The sequence below is a fragment of the Aspergillus uvarum genome, assembly GCF_003184745.1.
Source record: "Aspergillus uvarum CBS 121591 unplaced genomic scaffold BO82scaffold_13, whole genome shotgun sequence".
Lineage (NCBI taxonomy): Eukaryota > Fungi > Ascomycota > Eurotiomycetes > Eurotiales > Aspergillaceae > Aspergillus > Aspergillus uvarum.
This window is the reverse complement of record NW_020291310.1, coordinates 269,637-293,533: the sequence shown is the minus strand read 5'-3', so window position 1 is coordinate 293,533 and position 23,897 is coordinate 269,637. Positions and strand designations below refer to the sequence as shown.

Below are 23,897 nucleotides of genomic sequence, written 5' to 3'. Positions count from 1 at the left end.
GGGCCAGACTGGAAGCAGCAGCAGTAGTGGTAGTAGCCGTGGTAGCAGTAGTAGCAGCGGGAGCCGTAAGTACAGTACAGACAGCCAGAAGCAGCAGCTCCTCCTCGTTCCTGCCCGGCGGCCAACACAATCTCCAGGTGGCCTTCCGCGTTTCTGTGGGCGGCTGAGCCACAGGGCGGTGTGGCTGCTTTCCCCCCTGGGTGCAAACACTCCAAACATGCGGCATTGAGATATGCCCCTCCAACATTATGTGTATGTCACTTGCTGAATCGTGTCAACCTGTTCTTCAGATACATTGAAACGCACTATTCACAATGCAGGTCGAAGTCAATCCCAATGAAGATACCGAATGGTCAGCAGCTCTCCGACCACCTCCCCCCCCCTTAACCGCATGGCTCACCCACCCCCGCAGGAACGATATCCTCCGCAAGCATGGCATCATCCCGGAGAAGCCCAAGGACCCCGAACCGTTGATCCAAGAGGCGCTGATCGAAGCGGAGCGCAAGGCATATGAAAACAGACTCGAAGACAAGGATTTGGACGAGCTGGATGAGCTAGAGGACGAGGAAGACGAGGCATTTCTGGAACAATACCGGTACTGTGGCCATGCGAGCAGCCCCCCATCCCGGCGGTGGAATCAGGAAGGATTCTCACCCGATGTCGACATGTCCAGTCGAGACCAGAAGAATTCCCAAACACTAATGTATACTGTCAAACAACAGTCAGAAGCGACTAGCAGAGCTCTCGACGCTGCAGCAAACGAGTGTACACAACCAAGTCTATCCGCTCCAGAAGGTCGACTACGCCCGCGAGGTAACGGAGGCCTCGAACAACTGCTTTGTCTTGGTTCATCTCGCCTCGACTGGCGGCAACGTTGAGTCACAACGGTTGACGGAACTCTGGCGGACCCTGGCGGCCAAGTACGGAGATATCAAGTTCTGCGAGATCCGGGCCAACATGTGCATCGAGGGCTATCCCGAGCGCAATACGCCCACTATCCTGGTCTATCGAAACACCGAAATTAAGAGACAACTGGTGACATTGCGGGAACTTAAGGGTCCGCGCACGACTGTAGAAGGTAAGAGAGGTCTACTATTGTCCTGATGTATCTTATTCGCAGGCGCCACTAACCGCAGATGTATAGACATCGAGAGACTGCTCCTGGATCTAGGCGCTCTCAAAGAGAGTGACGTTCGCCTGAAGAAGCGATCGGACTCATCGGACGATGAACGCCCGGCTATCGCTAAGAATAAGTCCATCCGGCCTATGGTCCAGGATGACGATGACGACTGGGACTAGACGCTGCGTCGCAATATCGAAAGACATGCTCTTTCGTCTCGAGCGAGATGGGCAAATCGTTACCGAGATCAACGACGGGGCTCACGGAGAATTTCCATATCTACGGGATGGATACATCCTTAGGTATCGAGGCGGCAGTCCTATTGTTGAGATGGGCACATGTAGCAACCATATTGCACTTCCGGAGCTGGGCTCGGGAGAATGGAAGGCTTTCAGCTTTGAGCATTTTGCTCTTGCCGTCCTTATACTAGTTTCAGCTTTCCTACCATGGAAATGCTTGCCTGGCTCTTTACTCTCATACTTAGCCTATGTTAAGATCAAGACCATGAGATGGCCAAGAAGAAAGTTACTTAAAATAGAACCTTCAAATGTGGTCGCCGACCATGATTTATAAGCAACATTGCAGGCTGAGACAGCTCATGGTGGGTGAACAGTATGAAGGCCTATATTCCCAGGAGTCGTAAAAATGGCCTAGATAACAAGTATATATACTTTGCGAATCAAATGACCACGGCGTCGTTGTGGTACTCCTATAATCCCCTGTTCAACGCCAAAGAAGGTCGAACAGATGAGGTCGCCCACGTCTTTTGAGAGCACGAACGCTGCCGACCAGTGCTCGTATAAGTGTATTAGTGATGCGTCCAATCGGACGTCCCATCATATCCCAAGCAGAACGCCACATTTATCAGTACCATCCAGAAATCAAACTCGCAAGTAGATGGGTGTATAAAGTAAATGAACGAGAGAGAAAAAGAATGTCTACGCTAGAAAACAGGGATATCATATCAACTCGTCACTGCACGCGGCAGAGCTCTCCTCGATGGCCTTGCGCACCTCGCTCTCTCGGAAGGCCGGGCCGGTCCCATCACACTGAGCTGCGCCCTTGAGCCGTTGGTACACGTCGGCCATGTTCAGCGACCCTCGCTTGAAAAGCTCATGTTCTTGGATATATTCCCAAGTGGCTCCCGCGTCCAGAAGCCGCTCGCCGGTGACCTGACAGGTGGTCACTCTGTGGCGCGGTGGAAGCTCGCCAGTGGAGTCGGAGCCCGGGTTGAAATCGGTCGGTGAATATTGCAGCGGTCCAGTCGTCGTCGGTTCCGAACCCATAGATTGCTGATTAGGAGGCCGGAACGAGCCGGACGTCGCCTTGAGAATCTCATTTTCCGTGGTAAATCTAGCCAGCTCGCGCTTGAGTCGCTCGTTGTCCGCCATCAAGGTGTTGGATTCCTGCTCTAGATTGTTGACTTTCTCCTCAAGCTCGCGCACATGCCGCTCCTTGCGTTCGCGAAATGCGCGCTGACTATCCAAGAGCAAACCATCGGTCAGCGGGCAAAGCTCCCTCGCATTGAGGACACCCCGCAGGGCAACCAAAGCCCAACAACGGAGTAGGGATTCACATACGCAGCTCTATTCTGTGCCTTCCGCTTAGATTGTGCTGGTGTCACGCTATCCTTCTCCTCGCTGCTACTTCGGCCCGGGTTGAAGTCGACAGGGAAGTCATCAGCCTCAAGGGAAGCCCGGTCAAAGTTGGGGTTGGCGATATCGTTGCTGGACACCGATTGCTTGGTCAGAGATTCGGGCGGCGAATGCGGGGGAGGGACAAAAGAACGAATGCCATGAGCATCCGTAAAGCGTAAACTCGGATCGAAGGGCTGGTAATTATGTGATCCCTGATGAGATGGCTTAGTTAGACCACTGCGTCTAAAAGGTGTATGGGAACGGGGGGAAGCGGCTGCGAACAAGATGAGGAAAAGTGCCCTGGGCATCTTCGGCACGAGGCACTTGGTCCGGAGTGGGCAGCCCGTGTAGGTTGTATAGTGGATAAGGCTGCTGCTGCGAGTTGGGAGTAGAGTAGAAGGAGTAATCCATCTCTCCTACAGTTGAATCCGTCGGGATTCTTGTGATTGCTGATAAATGCTGATAAATAATTGAGGAGGATCCGACGGGACAGGAAAGGCTGACGCCAAGAATGATCGAGAGGAGAGTTGGGATAAGAGATGGAACGGAGGTGGTGGTGGATGAATCGATGAAGAAGAACGGGGCCTGGTCCACTGCACGGAAGGGGCTTACCTACGGAGGAACTACCTTACCCTTACCTAAGGCAGTCTAGACTGGATGGGGGCAGGGCCATCAAAAGACTCAAGGGCCACCAAACCAATCGAAGGAAAGGAAGGAAAAGCAATGAGGGGCGGCTCAGAGGGCCCGAGGGCCGATCACGCCCCCCGCTGTCATTGGCTTGATCGGGCCACTGCCATGACCACCGTCGACCGCCTTATCACAACTGGAACATACAATATCCGTAACAACCTACAATATGAGGAACCGGAAATTCGACAATGCTACAAACGAAGGGATGCCAATTGCTCAAGAATAACAATCTGGGGGATTCGAGAATTTAGAGGCGAGGCTGAAGCTACCGACGTGACCCGAGCATGCTGATGCCCGAACATTGCCAAGTCCGTCAGCAACGTGCAGCAGCCCTCCTCTGACCGTCCCTGGTGATATGTGATTGAGTGAGGTTTAGATAGAACGCAGAGTAACATGAAACATCATCAGTGAAACAACGTGAATCGACGCAGAAACCACCCCGGAAGCGACCCTAACCATTTTCCGTCGCCGAATACCCATATGCCGAGACGTGCTCCTCCCCTGGCTGCCCGAAGCTCTGGATGCTGACTCTAGTCCGCCGTCAAGTCTAAGACCCATACTGCATGACTGAAAAACATAGCACGAAAGCGCGAGGACCACCAAAGAAACAGCCATCTTCTTCACCTTTCACATACCCTTCCCCTGAACTTCAACGTCCCCACTGATGCGTCAATAACAACATGATGACAGTCTGAGAACACAAAGAAATAAAATCACGGATGACAAAAAGCACGCAATCGATATAGAAGGGGAACTGTAAGGCAGAACAGTCCGAGAGGCCGGAAGAGATTGTCGGGCAACAGTGGCTGGTCTCGAATACAATTTGTTGTGCTTGAAAACAGGTTGTTTCGTTCTTGCAATCTCCTTCGGTCAAGCCATCCCAGTCACTGGCTGTAGTCTTCACAGGCTGAACGATGATCGGAGGAGTAACCATGAGGACCGAGATGGTGAGACGTAAAATAGCCACGATTAGAACGTTTTCAGTCTGCCATCCAGGCCCTTCCATCAATGAGTGGTATCTCGCTCTTCGAGCGCGAAGAACAGCACTTTTTCCACGGAAGGGCCTGAGACAGCCGATCAACAAAACGTGACGGATCGAAGCGGCGAACCGGAAGACGATCTTTAAACGGGTAACGGGCCAATAGAGAATGCAGTAAGGAAAGTAGTAAAGAAAGATTGGTAAAAGGGAACATCCCTGGCGAGTAAGTCCGAAAGGTTGACTGCAGGCTGCAAAAGGTCACCAGTATCGTCGATAAGCCTGGGCTCCTCAAGATAGATATAGAACAGTGTCAACACGCAGGAAGCTGGACGGAATCCCGAGTAAAAAGATCAAGCTACACTGCTAGGTCGCACAGATCAGTACCACTGAGCACCGTACCCATCGTCCTGCTTCGTACGGCTACGGGCGGCAAAAGCACCTGAAGCAGCAACCCTTGAAGCAGAACGCAGCCTAACGCCGAAGACTATGAGATTAGTCAGATTCCAGAATTCAAGTCGACCTCTACGTGCAGGGTCATAGCAAAGCACCAAACGCAGAGGAAAGGGGTTCCCTACAACGGAACCTAGGTTTCAGATACTCACATCCTGTCACTCCCTCCGACAGCACGGTTGGTGTCCGGGGTGTTGTCAAGAGTTCCACGTTCGATGACCTTGCGGCGCTGGCTGGAGATAGCACCAGGCTTGGCGGCAGCACCCGGGGTTCCCATGGGTGCAGCAGCAGGAACACCTTGACGGCGCTGCTGCTCCTCAGCCTCCTTGTCCTTCTTGTTGGCGTCCACGATCATGGCGGCATTCTTCTGATACTTGTAGACGGTCCAATCGAAGACGTAGTCATACTGGAAGGACTCGCGAACGAAAAGGTCGCGGAAGATCTTGCGGAGGTATGAGTAATCCGGCTTGTCATCGAAACGCAGGGAACGAGTGTAGTTGAGGTAGATGGAGAACTCGTTGGGGAAACCACGGCACAGAACCTCGGTAGGTGTAGTCATCTTCTTCTCCATGATACGGTCGTACTTCTGCTTCTTGGTAGCAGCTTTCAGGCCCTGCCAGGGCAGAGTACCACGGCAGAAGTAGAGCATGACATAGCCGAGGGACTCCATGTCATCACGGCGGGACTGCTCGACACCCAAGTGAGTGTTGATACTGGCGTAACGAGCAGTTCCGGTGAGGTTCTTGTTCTCGCGGTAGGGAATGTGGAAGTGAGTCTTCGGGTCGCGGTACTTCTTGGCCAAACCAAAATCGATCACGTTAACCTGGTTACCACGCTTGCCGATACCCATGAGGAAGTTGTCGGGCTTGATATCACGGTGGATGAAAGACTTGGCATGGATGTACTCGATACGAGAGATGAGCTGGTCGGCGAGAAGGAGAACAGTCTTCAGCGAGAACTTGCGGTTGCAGAAGTTGAAAAGGTCCTCCAGACTGGGACCAAGAAGGTCGATGACCATAGCATTGTAATCACACTCAGTACCGAACCAACGCACGAAAGGAATACCGACACCACCGGCCAGAGACTTGTAGACACGGGCCTCGTATTCAAGCTGCGGGTGCTTGGCCTTGACACTTTCGAGCTTGATAGCGATCTCCTCGCCGGAAATGATGTTCGTGCCTGGAGCACAGTCAGTTCAATGTTCTCGAGAGGATATTCGATTCCGGATCGAACGTCACATACCAAGGTAGATATCACCGAAACTACCGCTGCCGATCTTGCGGCCAATGCGGTATTTGTTACCGACACGCAAATCCTTGATGTGTCGTTAGCAATGGCCATACTGAAGAGAGAGGTGGGGAGGATACTCACCATGGTCGTCATTCTGATCAAGTGTAGTCACAGCAACCGGCTGTGATCGATCTCTTGACGAACTGTGCTAGAAAAATCAACGATTAGCCACAACCCGGTCGAGGCAGGAGGACGAAGGCAGTTGATAACGTTGCAGACACGACAACAGACACAATTGAGTATGAAAGGAAGGAATGGAATGTGTTGTAAAGGATGTTCAATCACCAAACACAGCATGCAGATGGGCGCTTAGATAGTGAATAGGACGGACGTGGAGCAGGCAAATGGGGTGGGGGAGGCTGACCACGGCCCCCAAAGAGAGAAGCAGCAACAACGCAGACGTGACACGGTGAAGGAAAGTATCAGGGGGGAGCGAATGAAGACTTACCAGGTATAGACCAGAAATCTTACAAAAGTAAGATGGGATGAGGGAGGGAGGTGGATGATTGAGGGGAAGCCGACCGTGAGAATCCGAGCGGATGGGCGAAAAAAGGCGGAGAGGGAAGAGAAAGGGGAGCTGAGGTGATGAGCCTTTTCGAACGGGCGAACACGGGAACGGGTCGACGTGGACGTGGACGTGGACGGAAAAAGAAAGAGAGCAACGAGACGGACAACGACGCTACGACGAAGATAGAGGGAAGAAAAACACGAAGGAAATAAAAGCAGCGATATCAGCCGATATTCATTCAAGGACCAAGCCTTGACAAGTGAAAGGTGGTTTGAGGAGGAGGAGGAGGAAGAGGAGGAGGAAGAGGAGGAGGAAAGAGGAGGCGAAGGGAAGGAGGAGAGGTGGGTGGGTGGGAAGAGGAAAATGAAAGCAGGTCAAATCGAGAGTAGAGGAGAGGGGGGGGGGGAGGAGGAGGCGGGTAAGAGAGAGACAGCAAGAGTACATACAGTAAGAGAGGGAATTGAGTGATAAGTTTAGCACCAAGCAGAGACAAGACACCAAGCAAATGCAGTGAGTGGTTGGTTGCGTTGGATTGGCCCGGCTCTGACTTCACGTTTGGATCAATACGCAAAGATACAGGATGGTAATTTTGGGTAAGTATAGTATAAAGTTCTCCAGTATAGCTCCAGTATCAAAGTCATCAGATCCTGTGCTTGAGGACAAGACATCTACATCTTGTTTTCAGAGACCATCTACAGTCTCAATATATGGAAGTGAATGCAAAACACTCTGAGCACAAGGCAGATTCAAGTACTATTGAAACCTACAGATACAAGTACTAATCCCAATTGAAGCGTGGCTGAGAGGAGGAGTCGGTGAAGAACAAATTGCACATCTCCCGTCTGTCAACGAGTGGCCAACTTCTGACAGTCATCAATTCTTGCCCTTCTTGCCTGGTGGCAGTCGCAACCCAATTCAATGCCCTTCAATCCAAACCGGGAAAACAGGCAGAAGAGGTAGGCAGGCAGGTAGGCTGACAGTTCAACAAGATTTCGGTCCTGACGCCTCCTAACTGTCTCATGCAGGGGGAGGTTGTTTGGTCCTCCTCGATAGAGGAATGACTATACGCATGGAGGGATTTCAAGCAAGCCATCTCCAGGGTGATGTGACTTTTAGGGGGGATCCTTTCGATGCTTCAGACCCAAGGGACTAAAGTGGAAAAAAAAAAAAAAAAAAAAAAAAAAAAAAAAAAAAATCTTAAAAACCAATCTGCATTGATCTTCTAGAATGTTGTTTAGCTCAGTGGCGAGAAGTCAATCAGTCCATCGATCATCAATCCTCCAGTCGGTAACGAGGTAACGTAAGGTTGGGCCGGTTGTGGCGGAGAACCGTACGTCTTGTATTTTCCGTCGCCGCGCGCCTCCCCCGCGGTTCAAAGGAAGGAAGGAAATACCTCATCATTATTATTATATGCGTAAATTGATACAGTAATAGGTCGATGATCTAACCACCTGCTCATCCCCAGTACAAACCCACCTTCAGTATCTACAATATTGAGAATATATTGTTGCTTTTTGTCTTAATAGTTAGCAACGAATTGGCCGCAACCAGCACTATGCAGTACACTACGTACAATACACCGCAAACCCATACTAAAACCAAGCAGGGCAGCCCTGTCTGTCCTGCCAATCCACCTCACTTCAATGCTCTTACTCTAAGACACAACCCTTCCTTTCAGGTAGCAACCTAGCAGTGGTGACTAAAAACCAAGGCTATGCTCAGCACAGAATTTAATTACCTCAACCAACCCTGAACAACAACAACAACAACAACATCATTATCATCATCATCATCGCCATCAATCCAGCCCGTTCATTCCCACCAATACAACCCCGGGCGGTGACCCATTAGCCTGGCAGATGACCTCGGATACAGCACTGGCAATAATTTACAGTACCCAAGTCACCGGTGACATCTGAGAATAAAAAATACCGCCCTCGTTTTGGGCAGAAACACACACCCACACCCACAGGCCATGACATACTCACACACGCGCGCGCGCGCGCCTTATCGGTGACAATCAGATCAATCAATTGACAGGCTGGCTGGGTCTAGTTTGAGATCGAGACTTTTTTTCCTTTTGGAAAATTTGCCCACAACCCGCACACACCCAGCCCAGAGTGCCACACGCACGCACCCACCCACTCCTCCTCCCCACACACCCTTGTTTTTTGGTTTCCAGGTACTGCACGTATTGAGCGGGGGGGGAAGGGAGGTGATAGATCACAGACTATCGATCGTGGGGTGTTACTCAGTACACATATGGAATCCAAAATCTGATCGATCACTCACGGATCATTTTCCCAGGTACATACTGTACATTTGTAAAACAAAATATGAACTATCACAAAAGCTAGCTTACACCCGTGCTGGATGGAGTTAAGGTTTGTTTATGCGCACAACTGCGTGGATCTTCCTTTTTGAAGTGGATTGAATGGGCCTGACTGACAGGTTAATTCAATGCGTTGTTTACCACAACTTGAGTTCCTTAACAAGTAAATCATAATTAAACTTATAGAAGAAAACACTGGAGATGCAGATAGCATTGGCCCAAATCTTCTATATTTACGGTGTTCCAAATCCACGACAATGGCAGTGGTTCACGGCTCTTTCGGCTGGGTTGTCAATACTTGCCCTCCAGCGGCTGAATATATAGGGCCGAGCACGGGACACGGGACCTAAAGATCTCGTCATGCCGTATATTGTTTGGAAAAGCAATACATTTGACCCATTCGCCTCCCAGAACGGTATCTCTACTCACGACAATTGCAACTGACTGCATCGTTTTTTATCTGTTGCATTGAGACCAAGCAGCCAAGATATTCTATACTGACTCCGAAGACTTTCCGTGGTGGAATCTAACCTATACACTACCAACTCATAAGTATTGATGGCGCACCTACAGAGTCGACCAATGGCAAGCTGACACCAGGCCTTCGGCCCTTCCCTACATGCTCATACTTCACCAGAGTGAATGCTACTGCCAAGTGGTAGTGAGACAAGTGGCAGAGTGAGGCGGAGGCCAAGGTGAACTGTATCCTGGTACTTACTACTCAGGACGCTGAGGCCTAAGGCATGTACGCTGACATAGTTTTGACCTTGCGAATATGTCTGCTCTGAAGGAACATTTGCCTACAAATGGCGAAGAGACAAAAAGAGAGAAGTCAGGGCAATTACAGTTACTTGCATTGAGTCTAGACTACATAGTCTTTCATACATATCGGACAGAGGCTTCGTTAAGAATTAACAAGAGGTAATAGTACAATCCAAGTATGGAACTAGAATAAGAAGGGGTATAAACGAAAACGCGAACGAAGGGCAGGAAAATAGGTGAATGTAGGAAAGGAGGTAGGGGCATGGGATCGGGGCAAAGGAGAAACAGGCTGGCTTGGACAAGCCAGAGACACAATTCCTGAGGCCTCTCGGCAGCTTGATGGCAATCGGGCCACGAAGTGTCAACATATGAGCACAAGATGGAAATGCCCTAATGGTCATCTGACCAAGTGCGGGGACCAATGACCATACCCAGCAGCGCAACTTCCTGGAATAGTATGGAGAATCGCAGCCTGACTATCGACAAGCGAAAGACAAGTGATGTCATCCTGCCTCCTTAGATCATGTTCGCTGTGGCGTGATGTGCTGCTGCGTTTCGGGGTTGGATCTTTTCGGGAGAGCTTGCTCTGGCTTCGTCCTCATCCAATCGCCGCCTCCATTCAGCCAGGCTGTCACTCAATCCCGTCTCCTTCGTTGGGGTACGATCAAAATCGGACTGCGTGCTTAGCCGGTAATTGCGGTTTGTGCTCTCCCAGTGGCTACGCAAAGCTTCCAGTTCGTTCGCCAACGAATCCAAGGCCATGGAGTTACGGTTGTCCAGGAAAGCCTCCTCCTGCGACACAGCGCTGTCGGCACGGGATCGACGGCTTGCAGCACCGATGGTGTTGCTTGAGGCATTGCTGTGGGTGCGCGAAATACCATTCATTTGCACAGGCTGCGATTGGCGACGGAATTGACCGACAGACGCCTCGACCTGATCAAGAAGCATGGTGACTTTCTGCTCAGCATCAGACGCCCGGTCCTCAAGCAAAGCGTTCTCACTCTTGAGCTGTTCCAGCTCTGCACGACTCCGCTCAGCTGCTGCTGCAAGCTCCTGTTGCACGTGCTCGAGCTCGGATTGAGATCTGGTCTTGTCCGCCTCGAGGGTAGCAAGTTCGTCCCTGAGCCTTTTAACCTGCTCCTCTAAGCTGGCGATCGTACCCGATGATTCCTGCTCAAGGTCTGAGATCGATTTCTCAAGCCTGGTTCGCTCGACTTCCCACTCGGCTGGAGCTTCTGACGGCCCGCTTGAGGCTTCCCCCAGGGAGGACTGTGCCTCATCTAATTCGGATTGAAGCTTGGCATTTTGAGACTTGTATCTGGCGAGTTCGTCTTTCATGCGCTTCAGCATCTTCTCCGTGCCCTTGACATAATGGACGGCAGACTGGTAATCATTCTCGAGCTGCTCCAACTTCTCCCTATACGTGCGGTCGGCCTCCTGCTCACGAGACTCGAAGGAAGACTTCAATTCCTCGTGGGCTTTCATGCTAGCTGAAAGCTGCTGTTCCAACTCGCGGAGTCGACCTGCCTCAGGGGTACCGAAACGAGATCCAGGGGATTCAAGGTGAGGCGAGCGACGGCTATCAGAGTACGAAACACCCCGCTCACCAAGAAGATCTTTCAGAGCGGCATGTTGCACAGCTAGCGCACCAGCCTCACGGTGTTGGTTCTCCAACTGCGCTTTCAATTCACGATTGTCAGCGGCATGGGTTTGGCTTTCTTTCATGGCGGCCTGAAGTTGCCTGCGCAGTTGTAGGCCTTCTCGGCTGGCCTGCTCCTGGTATGCCTCCAATCCAGCAATTCGCTCCTCTGCACGCCGAAGCTTTTCTGCCGCCTCATTCGCAGCAGCTTGGCTAGTCTTAGCCAGCTCGTTGGCTCTCTCAACCTGAGCCTCCAAGACGGAAACACGCTGGTCAGAAAGAGATCGAAGAGCGGTGTCCGAATCAATTGATGACGCGCGATCAAGACCCGACAGGAATGCGTTTTTGTGCGTCTCCGCTTCTTTGGAGTGAATCTCGATAAGCTCCTCCGCGTCTCTCAGGCGACGGGTAGCATTTTCGAGTTCGGCAGTTCGCTCTTCGTGCTCCGACCTCAACTGAAGAAGCTTTCTCTCTAGTCCCTCGCGACGCTCACGCTCGTCATCCAATTGTCGCTCGAGAAGAGCAGACTTGTCAGAAGAAGCGGTCACTGCTTCCCGAAGACTGCCAAGATTATTGCCGTAGTCTCTCAGTCGGGACGTAGATTCTTCAAGCTTCTGCGTCAGTTCCTCCTTGTCCAGAGTCAATTGTTTCACGGCGGACTCGGCTTCGGAACGCAGCATCGATTCCTCTCTGACAGAGGCTTCGGCCTGATGAAGCTCTGCACGAAGACTTTCAGCTTCGAGTTTGCTATTGTTCATTTCGAGCTCTGCCAATCTCCTTCTCGTCGCTTCACATGTCTCTTCGGCCAGTTCTCTGCCCCGCTTTTCCTGTTCATACTCGGTCGTCATCATCTCGAGCTTCGACTTGAGGTCGTTTTGGGCCGCCAGAGCCAAAGCAAGTCTTCTGCTGATCTCCGTAGTTCGTTCCAAGATGGCTTCATCCGAGTCCTGGGCTGGCCCATCAGGTTGTGGAGTACCTCTCTGACTGCCGCCGTGAGCTGCCAACTTGGCACGGGAATAGGCTGCCTCGTTGACGGCGACGTCGCGCTGGTGTTCGACCTCCGCAACCCGTTTGGACGCAATGGCTGCCTGGCGGTCTACAGTCGCTTGCATCTTGGCAAGCTCTGCTCTCATTGCAAGGAAGGCCTCGATCAAAGGACGATCCTCATCTGTTAGTGCATCCGTAGCCCGCTCGTCCATCACGGGGCTGTTGGACGAATTTGGTGTGTATCCAGCCTTCTTTGCCAGGGCAAGCTCAGAAGCATACCAGGCATTGCGACTCTTCATGGCTTCGAGCTCCTTGATCAGGGCCTCCTGGTGAGCAGTCAGCCGGGGAGACCGTGGCTCGTCACCCGACCTAGAATTCCGATAGCTGCGAGACTCTATCGACCCATCAATGCTGGCATTGCGACCTAGGATGGACTCATCAGCGCTATCCATAGAGCCGCGCTGCCGATGCTGTCGCAACGACCGCTGCCGAGCCGGTGCACTAATAAGGGGAGCAGCTTCACCGGCCTCCATGGCCTTGACAGATATTCTTGCTTGTTGCTGGGTAGGCGTACGTTGACCTGCAGGCGAGGTGCTTGATTCTTGTACCGGCTTGAAGTCTTTCGGTGAATCCTTGACACCCGGTGATTCCCTGTCCTTCTCGGGTGCCACTGCGCGAACAGTCTCCACTGGAGGTCCTCCATAGACACGCTCCGTTTTCGTAGGAGTTCTGCTCCTGGGATTGATGGCATGTTGAGGGCCATTACCTCTGGGACCGGGCGTCGGGGCTTGGCCCGGGGGAGGAGGCCCCGATGGTGGCGCCTGGGCTATGGATGCTCTGGGCAGCCGAGAGCCAGGTCCTGAGTTGGGTCCAAATTCTGCCGGTCTGCCTGTGGGACTTGTCACAACGTTCTCCCGCGGCTGGATCGCCGGTCCTCGTCGTTGGGGGTCCGGATGCTGATGTTGTGCCTCACGAGAAGACCGCCCGGTCGGTTGAGCGGAGCGGTCCCCGCTCATCTTCCGCATCGTCTGGATGGGACCCCTTTCTCCACCTTGATTTTCGGCTGGGTATCGGATCTTGGCAGTATCAAGGATGTATGCCATGCTAAGTTCTATTGGATCACGCGGCGCAGAGCTAGGCTCGCCAGCTAAAACAATGATCTGTTTCCCAAAAGCCGTCATGCTGTGACCCGATCTAGGGGACGGGGCGGGTCCCATGTTCTGGAAGGAATACCATCGTCGTGTCGTGATCCGGAAAGCAGCGAGGTCACCAAGATCGATGCCTTCGTCCGTTCGGCCTCCGAAGATATACATCACATCGTTCACGATAGCTGCAGCATGGCCTTCCCGTGGCGTAGGAATAAATCCGACGCAATCCAATTGAGACCAAGCGTTGACGCGTGGGTCATAGCACCACACGTCATTGAACCACTGCACGCCATTGGTTCCTCCAAACCTATGTGAATATTAGCGAATCAAATATGCCAATTGCTACGATTCACAGACGTAGGGAAGGATGGGGGTCATACAAGTAAAGCCGGTCGTTAAAGCTCACAATGGTATGGTTCGTTCGGGCGGGAGGGATCTGGCCCGGAGGCGGACCGCCCTCGTGGCTGTTCCGAACCAGGAACTCCCACTTGTTGGCAGGGCTCTGGAGTTGATTGAGATCAAACGCAACCAGGTCGTTGAAGAAGAAGCCCTCAACCTGCCCACCGAAGACATAAAGTTTAGAGCCTAGGATGTTGAGGGTATGGCCGTACCGTCCGGCGGGTCGGGGTCCAGGAGGAATCGATCTCGACCATTGGCGGGACGCTGAGACTGTCAGGATTGCACTTTTAATGGGAGCGACAAAAGGGGCGGGGCGAAGCACAAACATACACGTATTGAGAAGATAGAGAGTGTCATCCAACGTGTCACTCTCGTCTACCTTGGTGTCACCGCCGAACACAATAAAAGCATTGCCAACTAACAAGCTTGCGTGGCCGACTCGGGGACCCGGCCCTTCCGAAACAGTAGCGATCGGGAGACAGGACAAGTTTCCCGTACTACTTTCCAACATCCAAAGATCACCCTTCACAGTTGATCCGTCTATCAAGCCGCCCATCATGTAAATGTCACCTTCCTTCGACGCCACCGCGTTGATCGCTGCTCCATATCGCGGGAAGGGGACATTTTGAGCATTCGAGAAATTAAGTCGTCTCTGGGACCAGGGATAGAGCGATGCACCGGGACTGTTATTCGGGGAGGAATTATTACTGTTTGCCGGTGGTGGTTGCTGCGGTCTTGGACCCTGTATACCAGGAACTAATTAGCCATGACGTACGAGGGAGGCGCTCAAATCGCCGCTTGTCTGGGGACAGGAGTTGACTGGGACGAGTGTCAGGGGAAGACCTGGAAGACTAACCTGCGACTCAGATTCGGCCCTCTGTCGCATGCGCGGATGATCGGGGCTGTTGATGCTGGTCACCGAGTTCAAGGAATTGTTATAGCTGCTGCTCGGAGTGGGTGTTTGCGAATGGGCTGAATCTCGTTCCTTCGGTCCGGTGGGCGCAGTCGCCGGTGCGTTCGCGGGTGCCCCTTCCGAGCTATGATTGCCTCTGGTCGCCGGAGGTAGCCCAGAACCCTGCTGGTGTTTCTTCGATTTAAAGAGAAATGCCATCGTTATAATTGAGTCGTTAACGGTCGTTTCGAACGCAAATCAGCTAGAAATACAGGGAAAGAAAGTGAGACGGGAGAAGCGACTGCCCGCTTCACAACGCCTCTGTTTGCCAGCAGAACCTCAATTGGTCTGGTGTTGAGGGAATGGTAGTGGTGCGATCAAACGCACAACGAGCAAAAGGCGCCAGGCTCTAGATCTGATTTAAAGGAGCGAATATCGGACAAGACCGACTTTGCGTATCCAGAGAACCGCTGGCGATGGGTGTAGGAACCGGCAACCGTTGCGTGTTTGTTCCTGACAAAGGCGTTGACGGAGGGAGCTACCACGGCGCACCTCCAATCGGTCAGGATCGCTTTCACGTCCTGCGACAAACGAATTGTGTTATAAGTCCCTCCTTCTATTTCCAAAATAGCCTCGCCACAGTGCGATTGCGACTCCGTAGAAGCATGGGGCAACCGAGGAGTAGAAAAGAGGTAGATAGCAAGCAAGCAAGCAGGTAAGCAAGCAAACAAACAAGGGTAGGACGAGGGGGGAGGGAACGGGAACGGCAAGGGTCCCAGAAAGATGAGAGATCAGTTGGCGGATGGATGTATGAGATAAAAGAGAATTCCCAGGGAAATATCAAGGACCCCAAAAGAAAAAGAAGCAAAATTCAACAATGGGAAAATACGAGAAAACAAAATGCTGCTAGGGCTAAGAAAGAGCCTTAGGGGAGACTTTGGGGGAGCAACAGATGAGAGAAGGAGGATGAGGAGTAGGAGGAGGCAGCGAGCGAACGAGAGAGACAGGAATAATGCAAGACTCCGGCGTTTCACACTTTCTAGCGGGCAGCATTAGATAATTCCCGGTTTGGGTTTGGGTTTGGGCGGGCTGTGGTTTTTGGGTTGGGAGGGGGGGGGGGGGGGGTGGGGGGGGGGGGGGGGGGGGGGGGGGGTTGGAGGGGGAGGAAGGAAGGGGAATAAGCAAGTTAGAGAGCACGGAGTACCTGAAGTACCGTAGTCTACTTAGCCCTGGCAGGCAGTTTAGGGGGGAAGAAGAAGAAGAGAGGGGACAGTGCGACACCGCCTCATTTACTACCTACAATACGCACGTACTGATGTGATGAGCTTGGTTATTGGTTATGCAGTTCCTCATTGATCATGTTTTTCTTTTTTTTTTTTCTTGCTCTTTCTTTTCCCCCTCTGACTTTTGATTTTGATTATCGGCACACGACCCTCAGATAAATAAGCTTCGAATGTAATAAATTATACGATCTGAGAGAGAGACAGAGCGGATACAAACATTTGCACCCACGAGGTGATTGATTGAGTGACTGATCCCTCCAAAGTAAATTGCGTAGCTCTTTCCATACATTCCAATGAACCCAGCCAGCCTACGAAATGATTCAATAAGACATTTCACTGACCTCTCCGGATGCTCCTGCTTTACTTCTTCTGTCGCAAGCTCAATCACAAAAACTCTGAAGCTTGATTCTCTACCAGAAATATCTCTCGAACGCTCGACAGTTGCCTGCATGTCGACGGTCCATTTGGCCGGTTGTGCGTGCGTGCGCGCGCAATGGATCAAGCCATGTTTAAACATCCAGTTCCACTGTCATAATCGCAAGTCAGTGGATTGCGAGTCAGGGACCACCGTTTCAAGTGCGGCCTGTGGGGAATCGCTCTGCAGGAACCGCGGCGAGAGGCTGGTGGTATTCAGATGGTTCCTGAACCACCACCACCACCACATCAACATTTTACCCTCCCAGCATTCCATGTTGGAGTTATCTTAACTTAAACCCAAGAACATCATGAGTTACAGGTGCATGATGCACACCAGAAAAGCATGCTCTGGAGGAAGCATAGTGGTAGGAGGGTGGTCGACCATCCTCATTATACACTGGTCAACTCAGGCCTCAGATTGGTCACTGGGCCCATCCCTTGCCGAGCGACCACCGTCGTTCATGCAGGAACCAGGCATAGTACTTACTACTCCGGAGTATGTACTGTACCTACATAGTACATGGATGCTGAGCCTGTGCGGTGCCCCCTCTATAGTTCCCCGTTAATGTACCTCTCATAATTCTCCAACCATCGTTCCATGCCCACCCCGTATGTGGCTGCTTCGTCTGCACATTCCTCCACTTGGCCACACATTGCTGGAGTGGAAGGAAGATCGACAGTGCCTGTCTAATGACAATGACTGGCTGGGGAAGAACGGTGGCCGTAACCTTCGTATATCTTAGTGCTGCGACAATCGGGTTTAGGTCCGCCCGTCACGAGCCACCTTTCACCAATTTCGGTACCGTCCCAGAAAGCAGGACAGGACAGGACAGATCCAGGGGTCAGTGAAGTGGGAACATCAGGCAGACAACAAGAATCAGGTATCAGAGAAAGAGAAAGAGAAAGAGAAAGAGAAATAAGCAGACGAAAAATAAGGGGGCTGGTTCGACGAATCTTCAATTTTTTTTTTTTTCCAATGCGGATCGATTAAGTCATGCGTGATCGGGGGGCCCATCTTCAACGGCGCGCGGATGGATGGACAGGAGGAAATTGCGGATTGCTATTATTGTTCCGTCCAGGAGTCTGGGCAACCGGCAACCTAAAGGGCGGCATGCATGCATGGGGCGTGGGATGGCCGGCACTTCGGACCATGCCCTGCCAACCTCAAGCCAGGCGGCTGTCGTTTTCACTAACTATCATCACCACTGGATAACTACGGAGACCAGGACCTTTAGTATCCTTGCACTATACTCATACAATTTCTATCCAGCCTTGCGCCTATCTATAGTATTGCTCTGCTCAACGACGCCCAGCTTGACGATGCTATCTACTAACTACTTCATTCCATTTCTCTGTTTCGATTTATGAATGTAGCCTGTACTGTAGGACCTTTGCAGTCGCCTTGCATGGGACAACCGATAGTAACCGGTTTTTAGAAGGAGTATTCACCAAATGCTGCGACAATTCTAGATAGTTGACTAATTAATAGTCATCCAAGTACTGAAGGTAATCCGTGGTGCGGAGAGACATACAAAATGGACGGAATATGAGTAAGTTGGAATACTGCCACTGATGTAATGCCGCCCGCCGCGGCGGTCTGCAGATTAGCGGCCGCCGGCGATATCGATATTCCGGGCCAACTCGATGCCAAGCAGGATCACCGCCAAAGCCCATAGCACGCTCAGGTTACTGCAAGACATCATCATTCAGCTCCCTGCACATCCCAGAGCTTGTGCTAGCGGCCTTGACCATACGGAGGGCTGGGGAGTCTCTCTAATTCATCACAACCCACTAGCTGGCAAATCTCCCTTTTGGAAAGAGTGGTAATCTTGTTGATTGACCGCCCGCTCTCCGCATTGGGCGTATTGGATCTGCTTCCAGTGCATGCACTGTGACATGATTGTTGATAAGGTGAGAGCAGACTCGCTTCTACCCCACAATCTCCAACGCCTGGAATTTCACCCATCTTCTCTCACTGTCACCTTGAATCTGATTACTTCTCCCATATCTCCAGGCGACACTTCATTTCATCGTACTGGATTGTACATGATGATTATCTGCGCATAACAACAGCACCGGAACCAGAAAATGGAGCAGAATAATACAGACCACCGACAGGCCTCGAGCCTACAATCCGAACCCCGAAAGCACCCACACAAGTCCGTTCGTGTTGCCTTTGGCCCTGACCTCGAAACTCACATTCCACCCCGCGACATCTCCCCCGCGCCCGTTGCTGGACACCACCGATCCTTCACCACCGTGGAGGCCAAACCGCCGCCTGTGATCACACCGGAGAGACCGACGAGCTCGTCCGCCGGCGAGAACTCAGTTATCTTCGATGTCAATCCGCGACTGACTATGGATCGTCCCGCCGAGTCCGCGCGCCCGACCGCGGCCCTGAAGAGAGCCAGGAGCGATTATGGACCTCGAGTGGGTTTTGATAAAGCTATCAATGGTGACGAAGAAGAAGATATTGCTATGCGCCATGGTTGGCAGGAGGAATACACTTCAAGCGAGTACTTGAAAGTCCTGCATTCGGTGAGCAGTGGCGCTACGCCCCAGATGCTAGGTTATCCTCTAACAGGAGAATCTCTACCAGAATTTCTACATGTATTTCACAGAAAAGCGCCATGAGACGAATGGAATCCCACGCGACCCTGTCGGAAGCTGGCCGAGTCAAGACTGGCGCATGAAGGACCGTCTCAAGACAGTTTCTGCCGCCCTTGCCATCTGCTTGAACATCGGCGTTGACCCCCCGGATGTCGTGAAGACCAACCCTGCGGCAAAGCTGGAGTGTTGGGTAGATCCAACCTCTACCACATCCCCTGGTGGTTCCAACAAGATCATGGAGCAGATTGGGAAGAAGCTACAAGAACAGTATGAGACACTGAGCTTGAGAACTAGGTACAAGCAATATCTTGACCCTTCAGTCGATGAGACCAAGAAGTTCTGCATATCATTGCGTCGTAACGCCAAAGACGAGAGGGTTCTCTTCCACTACAATGGTCATGGAGTTCCTCTTCCTACCCAGTCAGGCGAGATTTGGGTTTTCAACAAGAACTATACCCAATACATCCCAGTCTCACTGTACGATTTACAGTCATGGCTTGCAGGTCCGAGTCTATTCGTCTTCGATGTTTCACATGCTGGGAACATCGTTTCCAACTTCCACACTTTCGTTGAGAAGCACGAGAAGGAAAATGTCGAGGCGAGAAAGAGGGATCCGAATGCCATCGTACAGAATTACGGAGATTGCATCATTCTCGCAGCGTGTCAGAAGGCGGAATCGCTGCCTACGAATCCAGATCTTCCTGCGGATCTCTTCACCTGTTGTCTAACTACACCAATCGAGATCGCGCTGCGCTTCTTCATACTTCAGAACCCGCTTCAAACCAGTATTTCTGTCGACGAATTTAGGGTGCCTGGTCGCCTACAGGACCGTCGCAGCCCTTTGGGAGAGTTGAATTGGATTTTCACTGCGATCACGGATACGATAGCTTGGAACACCTTGCCGCGAGCCCTCTTCAAGAAACTCTTCCGTCAAGACTTGATGGTGGCTGCCCTGTTCAGGAACTTCCTGCTGGCCGAGCGGGTAATGCGCACCTACAAATGCCATCCTATCTCATCGCCTGAATTACCGGAGACTCATCATCATCCCCTGTGGAAGAGCTGGGACCTGGCTGTCGAAATGGTTTTGTCGCAGCTTCCCGCCCTGATTGACCATGAAGAGGGTCGCAGGCAATATGAATACCAGCATTCGACGTTCTTCGCGGAGCAGCTTACTGCATTCGAGGTTTATCTGTCGTCTGGCCCCACAGAAAAGAACCCACCGGATCAGCTCCCAATTGTCTTGCAGGTCCTTTTGAGTCAGGCACACAGATTGCGAGCTCTGATTCTGCTGAGTAAATTCCTAGATCTCGGTCCTTGGGCGGTTCACCTGGCTCTGAGCATTGGTATCTTTCCTTACGTCGTTAAGCTTCTGCAGTCTGCAGCCCAAGAACTTAAACCAGTCATGGTCTTCATTTGGGCCAGAATCATGGCAGTTGACCATACTGTTCAGAATGACCTATTGAAGGACAATGGGATCCATTACTTCATCTCGATCCTCAACCCCTCTTCCCCAATCCCTGTGGGCAACGCTAGTGAACATCGGGCTATGTGCGCATTCATTGTCTCAATCTTCTGCAAAAATTACCCTCAAGGTCAGAACGTGTGCCTCTCTGCCGAACTTTTTGACTCTTGTCTCAAGCACCTTATGGATGTGGAGAATCCGCTGTTGCGGCAGTGGTCGTGTCTCTGTATCAGCATGCTGTGGTCCGACTTCCCAGAAGCGAAATGGATGGGTATTCGATGTGCCGCTCCTGCCCGGCTCTGTGAACTCAATTTCGATCCTGTGCCTGAAGTACGAGCTGCCATGTTGCATGCGGTCACCACCTTCCTGGGTATCCCGGACCTAACCGACCAGGTAGCCCAGATTGAGGAAACGCTGGCCATGGCAGTATTGCCCATGTCATCTGACGGCAGTGTACTCGTGAGAAAAGAACTATTAGTCTTCTTCTCAGCTTTCGTCAAACGCTATCAGAACAAGTTCTTGATTGCCGCATACGAGGAGTTTCAGGACGAGAAACAGAACTTACTCTCGAAGCTGAAACATGCAGGATCTCGAGTCCCTACTCAAAAGGAAGTATCAGATGTTCCCGCAGTCTCGAGTCGAAAGTCGCATAGCCTCTCAAGAAATACCACCTTTGGAACCATCTGGAAGCAACTACTAATCCTCTCTGTTGACCCCCACCCTGATATCGCGCAGGACGCAGGCATGATCGTTGACTTCATTCACATCTGCCTCTTGGATTCGCCGATGGCTTCATTGACTAACAAAATTCGAGACGAAATCCTGGACCTTTCTAATCGGGTTTCTCAGAAATTACAGGTCGAGAAGCCGGAATCAAAGAAAACCGCGCCTCCGCCGACACCACCCGCTGTCGCCCCTCCCAAACAGGAAGGCTACCTTTCGCTAAGTATCAAACGAACTGCGAGTGTGGCGGCCTCGCTTAAAAACCTGGCCTTCGGAGGCTCTAATGCGTCCGAATCTCAACCACCCCAATCGCCTCAATCTCTCACCGCGCCCAAGAGCCGGATGCCTATGACCCCAAGAGGACGAGCCCCGCCCGAATGGACACGCCCCCCGGAAGTTAATGACCAAGTTGCTCCCGCAACGGCCTATAATCAAGCTCCCACCCCTACGTCGCGAGGATTCGAGCCCCGGGAATCCGTTGCGGTCCCAGCCATTCCCTTGATGAGTAGATTCTTGGACTGGTCCACAGAGGTAAAATCAGAACTCCTTCACCTTATGAGCGATAAGTTTCACTACGAATTTGAACAGTTTCTCACCCGTCTTCAGTATTTCCGGGAACCCCAGATGAAACCCAATGAACCCGATGAGCCCGGTAGTGCCGATTACAACGAACGCCTCTGGAGACGAAGCCGTAATGAGAAGATCATCTCTGAGACCCAGCCTCTCAAGGGCAAAGCAGGCAGCAGCCGATGGGATAATTCTTTGTCTCTTCTTTCTAACAGCAGTCAGCCTCTGAAGATGTGCTTCCACCAATTCGAGGATCACATTGCAGTTGCAGATGACAAGGATACGATCGCGTAAGTTCTTCACCTGTCTGAACCGCACTGAGTATGCGCTGAAACCTTGGTAGGATTTGGGATTGGCAGAGACATAAGCGTCTCAATCGCTTCTCGAACGGTAACCCGGCTGGTTCCAAAATCAATGAAGTCCGATATATCAACGAGGATGACCAAGCTCTGTTGATGACTGGGTCATCTGATGGTGTCCTGAAAGTTTTCAGAAACTACGAGTCGGCGCATGATGTGGAAATTGTGACTGCTTTTAGAGCCCTACCTGAACTCATTCCCAGCAACCGCAATGCTGGACTTGTTCTGGACTGGCAACAAGGCCAGGGTAAGGCATTAGTTGCAGGTGACGTGAAGGTCATCCGGGTGTGGAATGCGGCTACCGAAGTCTGCACGAATGTAAGTCACTCCTGGCTCAAGATGCCGACTAAGGCTGATCAATTCGCAGGACATTCCTGCTCGTTCGGGCTCTTGTATCACCTCCTTGACTTCCGATCAAGTAGCAGGAAACATCTTTGTGGCAGGATTCGGTGACGGCGCAGTCCGGGTGTTTGACCAGCGTCTTAAGCCCACAACGTCTATGGTCAAGGTCTGGCGCGAGCACAAGCAATGGATCACCAATGTTCACATGCAGCGCGGCGGCCTGAGGGAGCTTGTGTCCGGGAGTCGCAACGGTGAAATCAAGCTTTGGGATCTACGCATGGACATGCCCATCTCTACCTTCTCCGCCACAAACGACACACTGCGTACTCTAAGTGTCCACGAGCATGCTCCAGTCTTCATGGTGTATGCATCCCTTTCACCTCCCTAACTTTTTTTTTTCTCTTCAAATGGTGAACACTTGCTAACCAGTCCACAGGGGCACGAACCGTCACGAAGTGAAAACTTTCAACGTCGATGGATCCTATCTCTCCACCTTCGAGCCCTACTCGAGCTTCCTCCATCACAACCGCTCCTCCCCAATCGCCAGCACCGCATTCCACCCGCATCGGACCGTTCTGGCCTGTGCGGCACTGAATGACCACCATATCAACCTGGTGACATGCTAGAAGTCCACAGAGCGGATCCGCTTCCTTTCTATCACATGGAGCTATAGGAGACCACGCATCCTACCCACCTGAACCAAACGCACCGTGAACGAAACATCACCTCCCTACTCCGAACCGACTGTCCTCTATTAGCGCAACTCTGTTACAGACACACCACCGGCGCCAAGGTTCCATCGATATTCCCCAGTCCCAGAATCCATTTCCGTTTCATCCTACCACGTTCTTTTCTTTTAGTAATACATCGCTACCAACCACCCTCTACGTCCTTCCCAACCTTACAAACAACACCCCAACCGTCAAACCCTCTAATATCCCTCCCCCCACCCTCAAGCTTTCACCCTTCATCTTCCAATTCTCCCGGCGTAGACTTACTCGCAAGCAACAGCAAGTTTTTGAATCACGTTAGCAAATCGGCGCTGTGGCTATTTTACAACTTTTTCCCTTCTCGCTTTTTCTTCACTCACACACAGACTTCGGGTTCTCATTCTGCTTTCTTCTTATACATGCATGTATGGCTGCTTTCCCATGCCCCCTTTTCCTCCCCACACTTAGCTGGTGATGCAGCGAGCGATGCACTCACACGATGGTGATTCGTCTCCCAGAACCGCCCACCTTTGCACCCTCCCTTCCACTTTTCCTTTTTTTTTTTTTTTTTTTTTTTTTTTTTTTTTTTTT

The 23,897-nt window shown here is 51.7% G+C and overlaps 5 protein-coding genes across 5 annotated transcripts; 2 read left to right on the top strand and 3 right to left on the bottom strand.

Moving 5' to 3' along the window:
- The first annotated feature begins 273 nt into the window (after nt 1-273).
- BO82DRAFT_352383 (phosducin family protein) lies at nt 274-1,638 on the top strand. Its single transcript, XM_025634672.1, has 4 exons — nt 274-352; nt 413-595; nt 723-1,078; nt 1,145-1,638. The coding sequence occupies exons 1-4, from the start codon at nt 315-317 to the stop codon at nt 1,297-1,299; spliced, it is 732 nt and encodes a 243-aa protein (XP_025494198.1). The 5' UTR covers nt 274-314; the 3' UTR covers nt 1,300-1,638.
- Nucleotides 1,639-3,333, bottom strand: rsmA (putative bZIP transcription factor (Fcr3)). The gene is made up of 3 exons (XM_025634671.1): nt 3,040-3,333; nt 2,701-2,969; nt 1,639-2,599 (listed from the first exon to the last, which is right to left on the bottom strand). The coding sequence occupies exons 1-3, from the start codon at nt 3,166-3,168 to the stop codon at nt 2,080-2,082; spliced, it is 918 nt and encodes a 305-aa protein (XP_025494197.1). The 5' UTR covers nt 3,169-3,333; the 3' UTR covers nt 1,639-2,079.
- Nucleotides 3,334-4,738: 1,405 nt separating this feature from the next.
- Nucleotides 4,739-6,583, bottom strand: BO82DRAFT_30192 (casein kinase 1 family protein). Its single transcript, XM_025632101.1, has 3 exons — nt 6,248-6,583; nt 6,119-6,191; nt 4,739-6,055 (listed from the first exon to the last, which is right to left on the bottom strand). The coding sequence occupies exons 1-3, from the start codon at nt 6,257-6,259 to the stop codon at nt 5,025-5,027; spliced, it is 1,116 nt and encodes a 371-aa protein (XP_025494196.1). The 5' UTR covers nt 6,260-6,583; the 3' UTR covers nt 4,739-5,024.
- Nucleotides 6,584-10,284: 3,701 nt separating this feature from the next.
- On the bottom strand, nt 10,285-15,052 carry BO82DRAFT_400040 (putative cell polarity protein (Tea1); the record flags this gene model as incomplete). The annotated part of the gene is made up of 4 exons (XM_025639158.1): nt 10,285-13,849; nt 13,923-14,205; nt 14,272-14,683; nt 14,798-15,052. The coding sequence occupies 4 exons, from the start codon at nt 15,050-15,052 to the stop codon at nt 10,285-10,287; spliced, it is 4,515 nt and encodes a 1,504-aa protein (XP_025494195.1).
- Nucleotides 15,053-18,621: 3,569 nt separating this feature from the next.
- On the top strand, nt 18,622-23,222 carry BO82DRAFT_278300 (ubiquitin-binding TORC1 subunit KOG1; the record flags this gene model as incomplete). Its single annotated transcript, XM_025631222.1, has 6 exons — nt 18,622-19,071; nt 19,133-21,859; nt 21,935-22,185; nt 22,239-22,572; nt 22,622-22,959; nt 23,033-23,222. 6 exons carry the CDS (start codon nt 18,622-18,624, stop codon nt 23,220-23,222), a joined length of 4,290 nt encoding a protein of 1,429 aa, XP_025494194.1.
- Nucleotides 23,223-23,897: the final 675 nt, after the last annotated feature.